This window comes from Gavialis gangeticus, unplaced genomic scaffold, assembly GCF_001723915.1.
Source record: "Gavialis gangeticus isolate Ggan-Ray unplaced genomic scaffold, GavGan_comp1, whole genome shotgun sequence".
NCBI classification, from domain to species: domain Eukaryota; kingdom Metazoa; phylum Chordata; order Crocodylia; family Gavialidae; genus Gavialis; species Gavialis gangeticus.
In genome coordinates, this window is record NW_017729025.1 from 112,407,701 (window position 1) to 112,425,231 (window position 17,531).

Here is a 17,531-nt window from a genome sequence, read left to right on the forward strand (position 1 = left end):
TCTGTTATCTACTTCTTATCAATGATTTCTTCTCCATTCATGAAAGAAGATACACAATGATTTCTCAGTTTTTTTAATCATGCTGTTGTCACCTGTTTTCCAATGACCTATACCTGGACTTGTCACCTATCTGAAACAGAATGTTAGTTGTGAAAACTATCAATTAGCATCAGTAAGGAACAGTATCATTTCAGGAGAAAGCCACAACCACAAGAGAGCCATATTATATCATTGCATCCGTTTGGATTTGAGGTTTGATTCAGGCCTCTTAATGACGATGTAGCTTAACCAAATGTTACAAATATTAATGTAGTGTTGTTGTAAAGGCATCTTTTCAAAGCAATAATTTTAGATTTTGATGGCTCCAAATGTTCTCCTTATTTCTTTTGCAAAATTATAGTATGTTTGTTTTGGTTTGCAAATAAATGTGAAAAAATCAATTAGCTGAAGGTCTGCAGATGGACTTAGTTATTATATTTGTTATAACAAAGACATCATGATTAGTTGATCTCTTTTACTTCAGAAATTATTTAATGGTTAAGGAAGTATGTTTGGGTTAAGTGACTAGTATTGTTTCTGCCATGTTGGTCACTTCATAGCAAAATGATTGCCTTATGAGTGACTACTTAATGTGGTCAGTCATGGCATGACATAGAAAACAATCCATTTTAAATGGTAAACTAATCTTGTTTCATTTATTCCCCAGTGCTGGGTACAATCCAAGTGCCAACAAGGATACCATCTCTGCCTTGGATTATCAGGGTCCAAAACGCAAACTTTACAGTGCTGTACCTGGAAGACTTTTTATCGTCGTAAAGCCATATCAACCTCAAGGAGAAGGAGAGATTCATCTGCACAAAGGGGACAGGGTAAAAGGTTAGTGTTTTCTTTTAATTAATCCCTGCATAGCCACACCATTTTTAAAGCTCTACACTTTCTCATTCATTTTATAATAATAATAATTGATTCCGCTTAGCTCATATTTTAATGGATCTCCAGTATTTTTTGTACCAGACTCCTAATAAGTAATGTACTTATGTATAAACTGTAAATAAATATACCTGTGCATGCATGTACACATACATATATAAATGTAATAATTGATCTTGCATCAAGTTCTCTGATGCATGAACCAAGTTTGGCATGGTAATCAGTATCAAGAAAACTGTTGTTGTGTCACAGGGCACCAACACCCCACCCAAAATCTATGTCAATAATGAAGCTCAGGACAAAGTAGATCACTTCTGCTGTCTCAGCTCAACTCTTACCAGCTCACTTAGCCTTGATAGAGAGGTTAATAGGAGAACTGGCAAAACCTCTGTCACCTTTGGCAAAGTTACCTCGTGTCTAGAACAACAAGCTTCTAACCCTGAACACAAAGTTGTCTGTTTATCAAGCTTGTGCCCTCAGTACCCTCCTTTATGGCTGTGAAAGCTGGGTCATGTACTCCAAGGAGAAGTGGAGATGAACAGCTTCCACTTGTGCTGTCTCAGATAAATCCTTGGAGTCATTTGGGAACAAGATCCTTGTGATAACTGGCCTACAGTCTATAAAGACTATGCTGGATGCTCGCATGGTCTGCTGGCTGAGACCTGTGGAGCACATGCCTGAAGATCATCTGCTGAAGGCTATGCTCTATGGCAAGCCCCTGCCCAGAGCATCCAGGCCATAGATCATAGCTCTGCCCCAGCTCCCAACCATGTTGTCACAACTGCAAGATCCCAGCCTGGCCCCAGAGCAGCTCCCTGCCGCACACCTTGCCAGTACCACTGAGGCTGGACTCCACCGAAACTCCAGCCTCATGCTATCGCAGTGAAGCTGCTGCTGGGTTCTCAATGGAAACTGGCCCCAAACACATGGGCAAGGGCTGTTAGGAAATGGAGTCCGACCTCTGGCCGGATCCATCATTCTGCCCACCCCTGTCTTAGACGTAGCAGTGGTATTGAGAACTTTGCCTTTAAGAGCTCAGTTTCTTGGATAGAGAGTTTAGATGAGATGTTATACAGCTCTAGGTATGGTTTTGCACAGCCAGTTAAAAACTAAGTACTGAACAAAGCTGATCTGTTGCAAGCAGCTTGACTAATGAGTGATCATTCAACACCATATAGTACCAGAAGTTAAAAAGTTCAGAAAATATTCCAAGTGGAAAAATGGAGCAGATAAAAGCTAAAGTTCTTCCCAAGATGAATGGAAGGTGTTGAAAATAACTTTACTCTCTATTTTCCAGCAATGCCTACCAGCAAAAAGGCAGGCATTGAAAAGCTAGCTTTATTTTTGAGAATGGCTTTGTTTCAGAACAACTAATGTAGTTAGTATTTTGACTTAGGCACAGTAGTGGAGGCTAACTACCAAGCTTTAGTACAGAAATGTGAAGAGTACTACATTCTTCCTAAGAATAGAATTACAAGAAAGATTTGTTCATAATTAGAGGTTAAAGAAGGAAGGTAAAACAATAAATGAGTTTCTATGTGAAGTGATGCTGAAGAGCCAAACTTTGGGCATCTTTGGGCACTGAGTTCCTGATAAGAGACCAGGGTACAGTTGGAATCTGAAACAGAAACTTAGGAAGATTATTGGAAGATTCAGAACTAACGATGACAAAGCATTTATACTTTTCCCACCCCAGACTAAAACTTATAGAGGGTGAAAACTGCTTGGACAGCAGTGCCTTAATTGGGAATCCAAAACACCTCATTTACCTGAATATAAGATGACCCCCAATAATTAGATTCTGTATGGAAAATATATAAATTTGTTATGATTTTCCAGGTATAGAACTAAGTATTGGAGGGTTGTCTTGAATCCCACCCCTCACTCCTCCCCCACTGCTACAGAAGGGAAAGCAGTGGCTGGGAGGAGGTCAGGTGCCCCCCCCCCGCCCTATGCCCCACTCACTTCTTGCACCTGAAGTCTTCTAGTCCTGCCTGCCACCTTTACCCACCCAACAGCTCTCCCCAGTCTCTGCCTCTTCCCCACTGTGCCCCCAGTCTCTGCCTCTACCCCCTCCCCTTGCTTCCCCCGGTCTCTGCCTCTTCCCTACCTGCTCCCCATTCTCTGCCTTTTCTCCTCCCCTCCTCTTTCCCCTCTTACTGTCAGACATTGCTCAGGCTACTTTCTCCTGGAGCACAGTACATGGAAACTCATTTCTTGCCTGACTGTGCAGCAGCCAAGGACTGACCTCTCACTGAGAAGCCAGCATTTTATTTTCAGTAAGTTTTTATGTTTTTTCAGGTGATTCTGTGGGAAATTGTAGCAAATGCCATTTTTCATGGCAGTTGCAGAAACCACTGGTTTTCGTGGTTTCTGCAAAAATTGAAAAGCACAATTTTAAGTAGCTCCCTAGACATGCCACATTTTTTTTTATGCTGGTTGAGTCATCAGGGTCCTGGCATGTGCCTTCTGAAAAATACTATTGAACATCCACATTAAACACCCCCTTTTGGAGATACTGGGAGCATCTATACATGCACTTTACTGCAGAGTTGACTAATTAGGTCCTCAGTAAAGATCACCATCTACACATGTGATACTATTAGGCTGGACTAAACTAGTTAACCCCACCATAGGACAGTATTGCCTGACAGAAGTACTATCCTATGGTGGAGTTATTTATTGCATTGTAACACACATGTAGATAGAGACAGGGGCTGGCTGGGGCATGAGGGTGCTACAGTGAAGGAGCTGCCTGCCAGTTATGGGTAGCCATGCACTATAGCACCCTTGTGCCCCAGCCAAACCCTTCACAGCACATTGGGCATGGGTGGAGCAGCACCAGGCTGGCAGGCTGACCCCCTGAGCTCCCTGCTAGCCAGGGCTGTGCCGCTATGGCTCAACATGCTGTGATTCTGGGTTCACATGTAAACACTGTACTCTTGAGCAATAAGCTGTGACACAAACTACTCTGGAGTTTATTCTGCCCTGCTAATTGCACATGTAGATGCTCCCACTGTGTCTACCTCTGTCATATAAGGTATGCTTGTCTTAGGATCATAGGAAAGTAGAGCTGAAAGAGACTTCACAAGATCATCTAATCCAGCCCCTGCTCAAAGTAGGATAATCCCTGACTAAACCATTCCAGCCAAGTGTCTTTCCAACCTGCTTATATCAAAACCTTTGAACAAGAAATGCATTAATTGAGACAGTTTTTCACTCCACGCCAAGGATCATTTGTAGAGGAAGATGATGAGAGTTCCGTACTGAAGGTACTTTTATTGTCTTTCTGTAATCTACCGCACAACATCACCTTTCCAAATGGGAAACCAACATGTCACTGATAGTCAAAATGGCTTCTTAATAAGGCGTTTTCCTACACTTTGTCTAATCCCCCCCAGTCTAAAGCAAAATCTGCCCAGACCTTTCATTTAGCAGGTCAGAATGGTAACAGACTTCTGGAAGAACTAGTTAACAAATCTAATCCAGAGTCCCATATTTATTTTATGCAAAGACTTGAAAAGGATGATTTAGGAGGGAAAATGTTAGTTTGTCACGTAAGGTGTGTGACCTGGCCAACACCACAGGTCACCAGTTCCCTCTGGCTGCTCGTGTGGTCCTTGCACTGTGGAGAGTTGCTCTTTCATGTCCCTAATGCAGTATTAACAAAAAATATGCCACCAAAAACCATGTGAGCAATGATTTGGAGTGGTTAATTGAGTATGATGTTGAGCAGAAGCTGCAGTGAAGGAGACCAGCCCTCTGTACAGAGCTAGAATAGGCTGGAGCATCCAGAGATGATCAGTGTACTATTAGGAAAACATGAAACAGATCGCACAGATGAGCAATCTCCCAGACCAGAGGCCACAGATTGCTGATCCTTGTTGCTAAGGGATATGTCATTGTGAATATGATTTAGTAAAGACAGCACAAGAGTACGCCAAATCTAAAACTAAACAAACAAAACAACCTGAGGCTACTGTTGTGCAAAGATGTCAAATATTTAAGGGATTTAAATCTGAATAAAGAGTTTGAGGAATTAAAACAGTAAATTGAGGAGGCCCCAGATGCATAGCACCACAACTCTTTACCCAGGGCAGCTGCAAGATGCCCAGGCTAGCACCAACCCTTGCTAGGCCAATTGTGGCAGTGCAGTTAGCTGTTGATGTGGCAATAGCCGCTTTTGCATCCCTTCAAAAAGCAATGCCTAAATCGGCTTCGAGGGTTCATACCCTCTCTTGTTAGGCTGTTGGCTCCAGCTCTGAGTAACTTTGAAGCTAGGGACAGAAGTGACACATAAACCGGTTTAAGTCATCAGAAACTGGTTTAAACCTGTAACAGAACAGATGTTCAGTGACATAAGCCAGTTTCAAAATGGCTGAAACTGGTTTAAGATAAACCTGGTTGAATGTAATATCAGACTTAACTGATTTGGGTCAAACCACTGTATGAAACGTCTGTCCCAGACCCCTTCCTGGTTCAAGTTAAATCAGAGTCCCCTAGCATCCCAGCATGCTTTCCATCCCTGGGCTGGGCTGGGCTGGGCTGGGCTGGGCTGTCTACTCCAGCAGAGAAGGGGAGGGGGAGAAAAAGGACTGCCCACCCCACCCCAGCAAACCTCTGGCTACTTTCTGGGGGCAGGGAGAGAGTTAAACCCTCCTTCCCCCAAGTACAGAGCTGCCCTGTGCTGCTAAACTTACTGCTGGCTGTGACTGTGGACTACAAATCCCAGGGGCACCAGGAAGTAGGTGAGCCACTGAAACTATGTGGCTGCATTTCCTGAATCAAAAGTGAATGTCTGGCCAGTTGTTTCTCAGTTTAATCTCTGCATCTTAGACTAACCTACAAAGACTGAATTGATTTAACCTCAGGCTTTTTGACTGTCTGTACTTAGCCTGAATGCACAAAACTAAGTCGTTCATAGATACCTCCAGTGGGAACTTTGGCTCAATCCCCATTCAACAATGTGACTCAGACTAGAAATAAATGGTTTATGCATCATAGATACTAACATGAACTCAGTAGCAATGTGATCAAATAGAAAAGGAAAGTATTACTTTGTTCAATGGGAGTAAAAAAAGTTTGATGTCTTTATTAATGGGAGTCCATTTTAGCTGTGACCACTGATAAGCATGTATTGCTCATTACTGTTACCAAAAGAAAACTGCAACCCATCTTGGAGAATACAGAGATTATTTCTTCAGCTACAGATGTATGCTTGCATATTGAATACAAACCTGAGAGAGGTTGTGTTGTTACAGGTTCACTCTCTAGAGCATTTCATCAAAGTACAGTGGAGTAAAGTCTAGATCCAAATATTTGTATATGCCGTTTTGATAAAAGGACCAAAGTAATAAATAAAAATAAAACCTGTCCAGTCTCAGATGAAATATATGCTAGGACTGTGAGAACTTCCAATGAAGACAAAATCCTGCAGAAAGTCATTATGTATACACAATTGTTTGGATAGGATGTCACCAGCTCTATTGGTTTCAGGGGGAACTCTCAGTATTTGGTCAGATTTTGTTTAAAATGACCAAGATGATGATACCTAAGGTGTTACAGGAAAGTATTGAACATCAAGGTCATTTAGAGATTGACAACTTTATGAGAAAGGCCAGAGACATTTTATACTGGTCTCAAATAAACAACGTAATTGAGGAACATGTTATAGGGTATAGACAAACATTCAGTTTGAGCACCAAAAATATCCACTGCCACAAAAAACTAGGAGGACATGCAGGTATTTCAGCCCCCAGCTAGAGAGCTACATAGTTGCAAGGTCTCCAGTCAGGGGCAAAAGAGGGTTGCTCCTTGGTTCTCCCTCCCTCCATGGCAGTCCAATTCTTGAGAGCCTGCTCCCTGCCCTGCCTGGAAAAGAAAAGCAGCAGTAGCCAAGGGCACCTCTTCGGCCTTGGAAGGGTGGCAGAGAGGAGGAGAACTGTTTTCCTTGGCCCAGGGGAGACCCATGACTACGCAAAGGGCAGGAGACAGTGGCACCAGCATTCAGATGGTCCCTGGTCTACCCACAACAGTTCAAGAGTCAGGAGAATGCCCTCAACCCAGGGTTTCCTTGGGACCATGCAAGGGCCAGGGAGCAGTGGCACCACCACTTTAACTGTCCTAGGGAAACCTGAGATGGTTTCAGCAGCCACAGTAGCAGGGTCTGTGCAGGGGTCCCTGACAGCATGCTACTGAGGGAGGGGAAGGGACAGTGGGAGACTATGGGACACTGGGGGTCCTAGTGACCTGTAATGCCAGGGACAGGCATTACACATGATGCTTGAAAACAGCTCTCAGGAGAAGTTGCTGTTCAAAGCAGCTAACTATTTGAAATCATTAGCATTTTTCTCTCACAAACCACTTGAACACCTTTGCTTGGTCAGGGAGCACAGGGCAGGGAACATAAAGCTGAGCAGCAGATCAGGTAAAGAAAAGGGATCAGAGTGGCATTTCGGGAGGGTGCATGGCACATAATTTTTGGCGTGTCTGCCAAAAAGATTGGCTTCCACTGGTTTACAGTGCTGTTGTTAAGTTTAGACTTAACAAAATATGGTATTGGAGATTGTGCTTTTGATGAAATTTATTTTCCCCCAATCAAAGGATTTGGGGAAAGAGTAGTGAAGTTCTTATTCTGTTTTTGAACAGGCAGTTGGAACTGGATGTAGAATAAAGTAATTCTCTTGCAAGTGTCTTAATACTGAGTAGCCATTGAACACAACAGTGGTATGCTTAGTATTTGGAAATGAAATAATTAATTAACAGCAAATAGAAGAAGTCGGTATTCTTTTCTTCCTGTACAGCAGTATGGTTCCCCACTGGTGAAGCAGGTGGAAGTTAAAACATAAGGAGAATTCCAGGCTATAAATATACCTTCTCCATTTGCCATGCAGTAGTTGCTGGAAACTTGTATTACTGTTAATAGAGGTTAATAATAATATATACTTATTTGTTTTCTGAGCATCTAAGCAGGTCAGTTATTATTATTCATTTGAGTCACTGAGCATATTGTCTACACCATGACACTCATTTTGCCTTGCAAAAGTAGGGAAAAGTATGTAGGGAGTCTTCTAGTGTGAGGAAATTCTCAGTGGCCGTTGAGCCGGTACAGCCATTGGGACTTTTTCCCATGGCACCCAGTGCATAGGACACATCAGAAAGAGCACATTAAGGAGCACAAATTATGATTATGTCTGTTCGGGCCTTTTCTAGTGTTTTATCTTTGCTAATGAATCTCTGCCAGAAACCTGGATAGCTCCCTATTTTCCAGTTTGTTTTGTGGGGTGGGGGAATCTAATGAAACCATGCTTCTAAGTGTAGCTCTGAGGCACACATCTAGATGCTCTAGGAACTAAGGTTCAAACATTTACGTTACCTGTATCCTGACAGCATGCCTCTCTTCTCTAGGTCAAGACCTTGATTGAGGTCTATAGCAGCTCATAAGTAAATCTGGCCAAAAAGACAGGATTACCATTCCACATCAAATCACAGGTTTCTTTTTCATTTGTTTTCAATACAAATTGGACCAAAATGAAAATTTTAGACATTTCTTATCAATTGAAAATTCCAAAATAATTTCATTTTGAAAATACCAAAATGCCCAGATTTCAAAATAAAATAGGCTCCATGGCACCCTTCAGCTGCTGGCTGACTCTAACAGGGATGCTAGTTTCACTCGGTGTGCAGCTCTGGGGCAGCCCTACCATGCAGACTGCCTAAGGCCAGGGAACCCAAGGTTTCTAAACTCTTATGATAAAGTGAGAACCATCACCCGTGGTGCCCTGGGGCCAGGACTCCCAGTGTTTCCTGATTCTGTGGCATCTCCTCCATATGACTGGCTTAGGGCTGTGGACCTTAAGAGCTTGTCCCAACACTTCCACATCCAAAGTCCAAGCTCTAAGATAGGAGCCAGATCAGATAGGAGTCTAGGCAGTCTACCTGGGTTACCCTGGAGCCACATGCTCCAGCAGCACAAGGATCCCCAGCAACCCATCATGAACCCAGGCAGGGACACTGCCTTCGATTTGACAACAGCTCATTGAGCCCAAGATGTTTAGACAGAATATCTCGCATTCAGTGTTTCAGCACTTCCTAACAAAACTCTGTTTTACCAAAATGTTTGGCCAGGTGTACCCCAAGGCTTCACTTTTTCTCCATAAAAGTCCAGCTGTTGTGTCCCTTTGGATCTGCCCTCTAAAGTGAGGCAAAAAAAAAAGCTTTTCTTTTCCTGTGAGGATTTTCATCATAAAAAAATCAAAATCAAAATCCCATCTCTTATAAGGATGAACCCAAGACCTTTAAGAACTATTTTGTGAAGAGATCGATCCTCTTCTCCCAGGGTAAAGGATATTCTGGAATGGGTTTCTCTATCTCTCCTGTTGAAGCTATTCTATTTTGTATAAATCAGGGGTTCAAACATCTGGCTTGAAGGCTGGATCTGATCTCTGAGGACAGTCTTTCCAGCCTGGTGTTTATTTGGCAGGCTATTGTAAGTCAATGGGCATAGTCTGCTGCAGAATTCAGGGTTCCTGAACCCCGATGGATGTGACCACTCATTCCACTGCCTGCCTCCAGACTTACACTACTTCCTGAATGCAGATCCATGCTACCACCCCGTCTTGAATCTGTGCTGCTGGTTCCTGGACCTACTATAACTGCTGCTGGCCCAGCAGAACTAATTTGTGGTCCAGATCTGACCCAGGGCCTGGGGTAAGTTTGACTACCCTAGTGTCAAGAAATAAATATTTATTACACTAGCTACTTGAACTCTGTTCTTCAACATCATTGCCTAATAAGATTCAGACAGTAGTGTTAGTCTTTCTTTGGTCCAGTTTAATTATGTGTACAAGGTGAAAACAGAGAGAGAGAGAGATTGACTGGATAGCTGAGGAAGGTGAAAAAAATGTAGTAACAGGAAGAGAAAAAATTTCTTTCTGGCCCCGGAAAAGCCTTATACCCTCCACTCTGCTCTGCAACATGGGGACAGCAAGCACATCATACCCTGTAACTGGAAAACCAGAACTCCTCGTTCTGTCTTACTATCCCTTTCATGAATTTAACCCAACCGCTTTAATCTTTTTGTAACTAAGCTGGTTGTGGAGCTCTGTTTCATTCACCTATTGCCAAGTACGGTCTTCTCTGATATCTACCTGCTCTGAGCTGCAGAGACCTCATTGTCTTCAAGGGCACCTACAGACATGCTGGATGCCTGCTCCAATGAATGCTAATTAGCATGTGTTGGAGAAGACTCAATTAATTGAGTCTGCTGGAGCAGTCTAATTGATGCCTCAGCAGCTCCCACCTCATGTCTATTCAGCTGGTCCAACCAGCTTTAATTAATGTGCTCCCACCACCATTTTGAAGTGCAAGACCCTGAATACATGAGATGCTGTGGGTGCTTTAATTAGAGTGGCCCCTCAGAGTTGCTCTAATTAAAGCCCCCCATCCCCTACCCTGGCACACGTGTAAAGATGCCCCAAGTGATGCATATCAGGGGTGGCTCCTGGGCTTCCAGTTGTTGCTCTTTACACTGCACTCCAGAAATTGCTACTGCTAAATGATCCCTGACCCTAGTGTTTTCCAACTTTTTCTTGAAAAATCTCCAATGAAGGATATTCCACAACTTTCCTATGCAGTCAATTTAATTGCCTTATCGCTCTAATAGTGAAGAAGCTAAGCTCAGGATATCCAAGCTAAGCCTACTTTGTCTTGAAATTTCTACATGTTCTATTCCCTGCAGTGATAGAGAAAAGGTGTTCTCCCTCTTTATGGTAGTCTTTCTGATATTTGAATACTGCTATCATGTCCCCTCTTAATTACTTTTTCTGCAAGCTGAGCGTGCCTGTTTCTTTAAACCTCTCCTCACATAACTTGTCTTCCAGCCCTTTTGTCATTTTTTTCACCTTCCATTGCAAAATGAAAAATGATTTCTCTGTGTCCTTAAAATGCGAAACCCAGAACTACATGCAGTACTTTGGGTGAAGCCTAACCAGAGCCAAATAAAGAGGCTATCACTTCCTGCATCTTACACCTAATGCTTTTCTTAATGCAGCCCCAGACTGCATTTTCCATTTTTGCAGTTTTGTCGCACCACATTCATTTTGCATGTGTGATCCACCAAGACTTCTGGATCTTTCTCTGTCATTCTGCCATCCATTCAGTTGTCACCCATTTTGTGTACTTTTGATTATTTTGATTATCCTGTTGGCTCTTTTCTCTTAATGAAATCCCCCAATTTCTAACACTCAATTTGTATAAACAATAGATTTATTAAAAATAGAAAATGGCAGTGAAATAAGAAAATTAATTTGCATACCAAATTTAAATCTACACTTTTCACAAACTGGGGAAGTACTTCTCAAGCTTAGTTATGGTAAACTGAAAAGAAAACCTTACATCTTAGAAGTTTTCTGAATGTTTATTGATCAGGCTAACCCAGTATTATCCTTACAGTACCAGAGATCCTCCTTCCCCCTTGTCTGTAGTTTGTTATCAAGTCCCAAGATTTGGGTCAGCTCTAAGGTATTTTGATGGTACCATCTACCTCTCCATAATGTAGTGGATCATTAGGTGTTATGTCTAGAGCAATGATTCTCAAATGGGAAGCACTTTGGGGTGGTGTGAGATCCTTTTTTAATGGTCCTGCAGGTAGGCAGTCTACTTCTACCTGTCTGGTGTCCCATACCGACCCCAGTGTCTCCCTGGGAATGCCTGTTGCTGCCATCCCTTGCCTGCTGGCAGTCCCGGTGCCCGTTCCCCACATGCTCTGAGCAGGCAACTCTGCTGTAGGTGGGCAAGCAGATTGACTGGGGCCATGGGGCTACGCTTTTCCAGCCAGTTCCCTTCATCCCCGCACCCCCTTCCACACTCCCAGGACTGGCAGGATGGGCTGTAAGGACAGATGGCTCCAGTTGCCAGTCTGTGAGACTGGAGGAGCCACCTGAGCAGCAGGAGTTGCACTTGTCCCCTCCAATGCAGACCAGAGGTGGGGTGGTGTCAGACATTTGAAAGAGTGGGGCACGGTGGGGTGAGGTCTGTCCTTACCCTCTGCCCCCTCATCCCTCGCCCACCCCACTGCACCAGCTAGATTCTAGCTCAGTGATTTCTCAATCAGGATGCCACTAAATTCAGAAAAGTTATGGGCGGGTGTCTACTGGTCTAGAGAAATGAAACAAACTTGAAGCCCTGTCTTTCCTAACATACTGATAGTTTTGCCTTCTTCCACAACCAAATGGTTTTTATGTTGAGCTTTAAAAGATCATCTTGTAATTCCTTCCCCTAACTAAATGCAGTAGCTAAAGTGATTCACTGTTCGGTGTACCTGCTTCCTGGATTCCTTGGGTTTCCAGTGGTCAGAAATGTTTTTCTGTGCTTCTCTCACCTGTGATCAGCAGGATTCAGGAGAGATCCCAAACCTGATTGAGACCTTCATAGAAACCCGAAGTTAAGAATTACAGTGAAAATTGGTGCAAGGACATCAGGGATGGAAAATAAAAAGCATGTAGGAGAATGGGATTGGCTGGGAAATATTTAATTTGACAGAAGAAGGAAGAGAACAGTCAGGAGTGACAGGAAGGCAGATATATTTCTAAACATTTTAGAATGGAGATATTTATTCACTGAATGAGGATAACTGGTGAGATTTAAATCAGGTGGTTGTTTCTCCCTCCCCCACCTCAAAAGCGAGTCACCCATCCTGAATGAACTAGTGTGGGAGGCAGCATGCATTTGTTTGGTAGCGTGTGACTATGAAGCAGAACTGAGTTGTATAACTTACTCTGCCACTGAATTACTATGTGGCCTTCAGCAAATCACTTACCCACCCCCACATGTCTTGATTTCTCCTTCTAAAATATGAAGTTACTACTGCTTACCCATATTTGCCAGGTACTTCTTTGCAATCTTCAACTAACACTTTGTAAGTATAAAGAATATTATTATGTGTCCAGTGAAGTGTATGTGTGTCATTGTAAGCAGTTGCTATGAAATACATAAGTGAAAACAGATCAAAGTGTCTGAAACTAGGAGGCTGTTAAAAAAACCCAACAATCTGTGAGTGGGCCAGGTTCAGGTAAAAACTAATGCTAAATGAAATGTGTTGTATTAATAGGACATTACGTAGTCTAGATAAAAATATCTGCCTTATTTTTTACCCATTAGTCATACACACTGACATCATGTGTGTGTCTGCCACTCATGATACAAAAAGGGCTATGGCTAATTTATAAAAATAAACCTGATATTTCTGTTTGTACAAGAAATATCTTAGAGTCATAGAAATTATAGATCTAAAAGATCTAATTTCCTCCTCTCCTCCACAGAAAAGGATTATTTTTTAGTACACTGTCTGTTGCTTTGTTTGGTTTATATTTAAAAGTCAATAAGAGTGTATTTGGAAGTCACCCACATGTCAGTCTGTATCTAGTCTAGACAATATAACCTATGCATCATTTATCTGGATTACCTTTTCCGTTACAATATTTACTTTTTAAGTATAGAATGCTTAAAGAATCAGAAAAATCTATTTATCATGGATTTCAAAGAGGTAAAGGAAATAAAATACCACTCCAAAGTTCCCTGTATTTAGTAGATGGATAAATTGTGGTTTTGTATAGCATGATAATAAATCAGTACAGCAATGTATGTGTGCCCTGCAGATGTCTACTACTGACTCAAGACTATTCTATCGTTTTGTTGATAAATGATGATAGACACTAGGTGCTGGTACAGCTCAGTATGATAGGTTCATTTCTGATGACTGACAAATACATTAACCAAAAAGCACACAGTCTTAAACATGATCTGAATCTGTAGGTAGTGTAAACTGACCTTTGTTAGTGACCCTGCATAACTTGCTCATGCATCTGCTTCTGCAGCAAGTTATAAGATCAACTCAGGCTCTCAAATATGAGTTATAAGTACCTGGTTACCTCTGCAGTCTTACCTGTTCCTCTCCTTTTGCTTCATGGTTCTCATTCACTCCTTCCTAGACCACTTACACTTTGCCATCTGGTTGGTCCTTTCTTCCCTTTCTTCCTTCCAGTGGCAATCCTGGCAGCTGCAACTCCTTTTTCAGAGATTAAACCAGTTCTGGAAGGGGTTGGATGCTCTGATGTCCTGTTTGTTTCAGCAGTGGTTCAGTGTTCAGCACCATACAGAACCAGCCCCTAAGCACATACATAATATGATTATGCATCTCAAATGCACTCCAGTACTAGACTTGTTTTGTGACAAATGCTGCTCAGGAACTGTCTCCAGCTGTGTCTCTGCAGTGCATCTATTGTAACAGAGATTTGATCTCAGCTGTATTTTCTGGACATTAGCCCGATAAATAATTCAAGCCCCCATTCTAGCCAGAAATTCACTAGATTTCAGCACTAGCATTACTGACCCATGCAAAGTCCTTTTGTTTCAATGTGATTTGAGGCAATTGGACAACACAAGTATGTAACAAACATTTTCATGTTTTTTCAGGTTCTTTTTGCAAATCATTTTAAAAGGAAAGATTATTAAGCCCCTACTGAGTCTGAGGAAATTGCCAGCAGACAGTGCTGGTAGGCAGAAGGAAAACTGGTCTCTTGGGCTTTTACTCTTGTTTAAACAGTAAACAAACTACTAGCAAGGGAAGACCAATAAAAATATTTGGGTTTTTTTCAGTAGTATTTTGCTGATTTTGTAGGAATATATTCTTCAATCAGAGTTTAGCTGTTGGACAAGCTAATCCTGAGATATTTTGATGTGTTGTTTGGTATGCCTAGATATTAAGTAAGTGAGGAATAAATGTGATAGATGAAAACCTCAATCTCAGTCAGATCTCTAGGTCTATAAGGTTTCATTCGTACCTTCTGATGTATCAACTTAAATAAATTTTAATTGAAACTCCTGATGAGAATAATTGTGACTTGTCACAAGTAACAGGCTCATTCACTCCTTCAGAAGTCACCTGCAGTGGAAGAATGACAGAAAAAGTTGCACCCCTGCTAATTGAGAGCTCAGCATATTGTAACAAACAGAAAGCCATTGTGCTAACAGTAACTGCTCCCTACCTTGACACATCCCAGGAATAACCATTTTGCAGTGAGGGGTATCTTATTTGGGGGTGGGTGGTATGTGAGAAAATACCATATTTTCTCCTGGCTGTTGAGACCTGTTTTCCTTCACCTTTGTAGTGATAAAATGGCTAGGTATGTTTGTGAGGGAGGCTTAGGAAATAGGAATAATGCAAGCTGCAGAAGACTCAAGTAGAGGAGAAAGGAGCAGGCATGCATATAGATGTGTGTGTGTGCTTCTGAGATCATATATCACTCATGGTTTTAATCAGACCAGTCTATAGGTATAATTCCACATTCTGCTTGGAATGGTTGTTTGTCTTTTTTTCCCGGTTCTAAGGGAATCAGGCCAGTAATACTAGAAAGATTCTTTCCCCTCCCCTTCCTGAGCATATGGCAGCTTTATAGTTTAAGAGTGAAGTCTATCTGGGTGGCTCTTATTAGCCAGAGCTCACTGCTGCATGAACTAACAAAAACGACAAACCATCATCACCCCCAATCTAAACACAAAATGCAATCTTATCTATTTGGTATCCTGTCTCCCTCTGGACTTTTGAGGAGTGGAACAGGGAGTTGCAAAGGTAACTTTATTTTAGCTTGTCATTGCAAAGCAATGGTTTGGTTTCCTTTATTCTGAAAAGTAACCGAGTACCACTGTGATGGTAAAAAACAAGACTGAATACAGTAGAACATGATGGCAGTTTAAAACATATTTACTTGAATTCAAGATGAGTTTTTTTCCTTATTCAACATTGGGGGGAACCCTCATCTTGGATTTGAGTGTGTGTGTGTTGGGGGACAGGGGGGAGGGGGGAGGAGCAAATGTGGCTTGGACTCCATCCCTGAACCATCTGCCCCCTGCAGCCTCTGCTCAACCCTCTCCATCACCCTCCCTGCTACTGCAACTCACCACCCTGTTGTGGCTCCAACTCTGGCCCCAGCCCACTTTAAGGCTGGGGCAGGAGCTACTGCCATAAGAACTGCTGCTGCATAGCTAGGTAGGGGCTGGAGCCATTTTGTGTTCCATGCTTCTTGCTGGGTTGGGGTCAGAGCCAAAACTGCAACAGGAGGATAAGCAACTGTGGTGGGGAGGTGGCAGGTGATGGGGGGGCAGACAGTGGGGGAAGTACAGATGGGGGGAAGCAGGCAGGAGCAGGGGGCAGGTAGTGGAAGGCAGGTGGCAAGGGGCAGGGAGCAAGGCACAGGGGAGTGTAGGCACCACCAGGAGAGCATGTGGTAGGGGAACCAGTGTCAGAGGATGCAAGTACCACAGAGTGGGGGCAGGCACGCAATGCACAGGCAGCAGGGGGCAAAGGACACAGGCCACTTGACTCCCCTATTGGGTGCCCCCCCACTACTGCCTGCCCCCCTGCCACTGCTTTTCCTGCTGCAGCAATGGGGGAGATTAATTGAAGATGACCTTCCAATAATTGTTTCATAGGGATGTAGGGCTGGAAGGGATCTCAAGAGGTCATGTAGTCCAATCCTTCCCTGAGGCAGGATGTTCATTATCCAAACCAGCCCATACAAATCCAGCGTCTAACCTCATAGCAAAACTACACAGTCAACCCCGACAAAACACGAGACATGACATCCTAATCTGCACAGGTAAAGTAGGGGGACCATGGTAGACAATGTCCTGCTGCTGCAAAATTGGTAAAAAAAAAAAAAATCTCAGGAAGAGGGCTATATCTCGCCCTACAGGGGAAGGCAAAGACCTCCACGTTCCCTACCTGTCTGACCATGGGGTGATATTCAAGAGATACTTGTATATCCAAACATTGGACTGGAAAGGACACCCTGGATTGGAAAGGACACCCTGGGTACCTGAATCCAGTTCCCTTCTATCCTATACAGCCATCTTATATAATGCTTTTCATAAATTGATCCGTTCTTAAAAATAGTTAGGCCTGGTCTCACCCTGTACTCCTGTTCAGAAGCTGTTCCAGAACCTCCTGTTCTGATGGTTGGATGCCGAGTTGAGTTCCCAGCCCAAGTTTATTCATGGCCATTTTATACATATTTGTTCTTGTGCCAACATTTTTAAAAGTGAAATGGTTCTCTTCCCTCTGTAGTTTCTGCCTGATGCATTTATAAACAGTAATTACATCCCTTCTCAGCCAGGATATTTTATGTATTGTCCATACTATGTCAGTGGTGGGTCTTGGGAAGGATGGGTCTCACCCATCTAGGTCCTCTGACATACTCTGGAGCCAAAGGTTTGTTCTCTGAACCTCTTCCAGTTTGAATTCTTCTTTCTTAAGCATGGGTGACCAGAATTCTACATAGTAGTATTCCATATAAAATCTCACCCGTGCTTTGTACAACGATATTAATGCTTCTTCTACTGGAATCTTAGCAACGTTCTTCCTTGGTGGTGTTGATCATTCTGGGATTCAAAGTCAACCACAGCATCCAGAGAGAGATCCTTAGCAGAGCTGTGAACAGAGCTCAAAGAAAGCTTCTTAAACGATTTCTGAATTTGCCAATTTCACTGAAATCTTCCACACTTTTCTACACTGGTGTGCTGTACTTTTGTTGAAAAGAACAATA

The 17,531-nt window shown here is 42.8% G+C and overlaps 1 protein-coding gene across 4 annotated transcripts in view; it reads left to right on the forward strand.

Annotated features, from left to right (window-relative positions):
- The window catches only part of SHANK2 (SH3 and multiple ankyrin repeat domains 2), an 856,646-nt gene that overhangs the window by 400,909 nt on the left and 438,206 nt on the right, over window positions 1-17,531 (forward strand). For all 4 annotated transcript variants that reach the window (XM_019519421.1, XM_019519422.1, XM_019519423.1 and 1 more), the window contains one exon: window positions 707-876. In XM_019519421.1, the coding sequence (XP_019374966.1) occupies window positions 707-876 (170 nt within the window). The remainder of the gene's footprint in view (window positions 1-706; window positions 877-17,531) is intronic.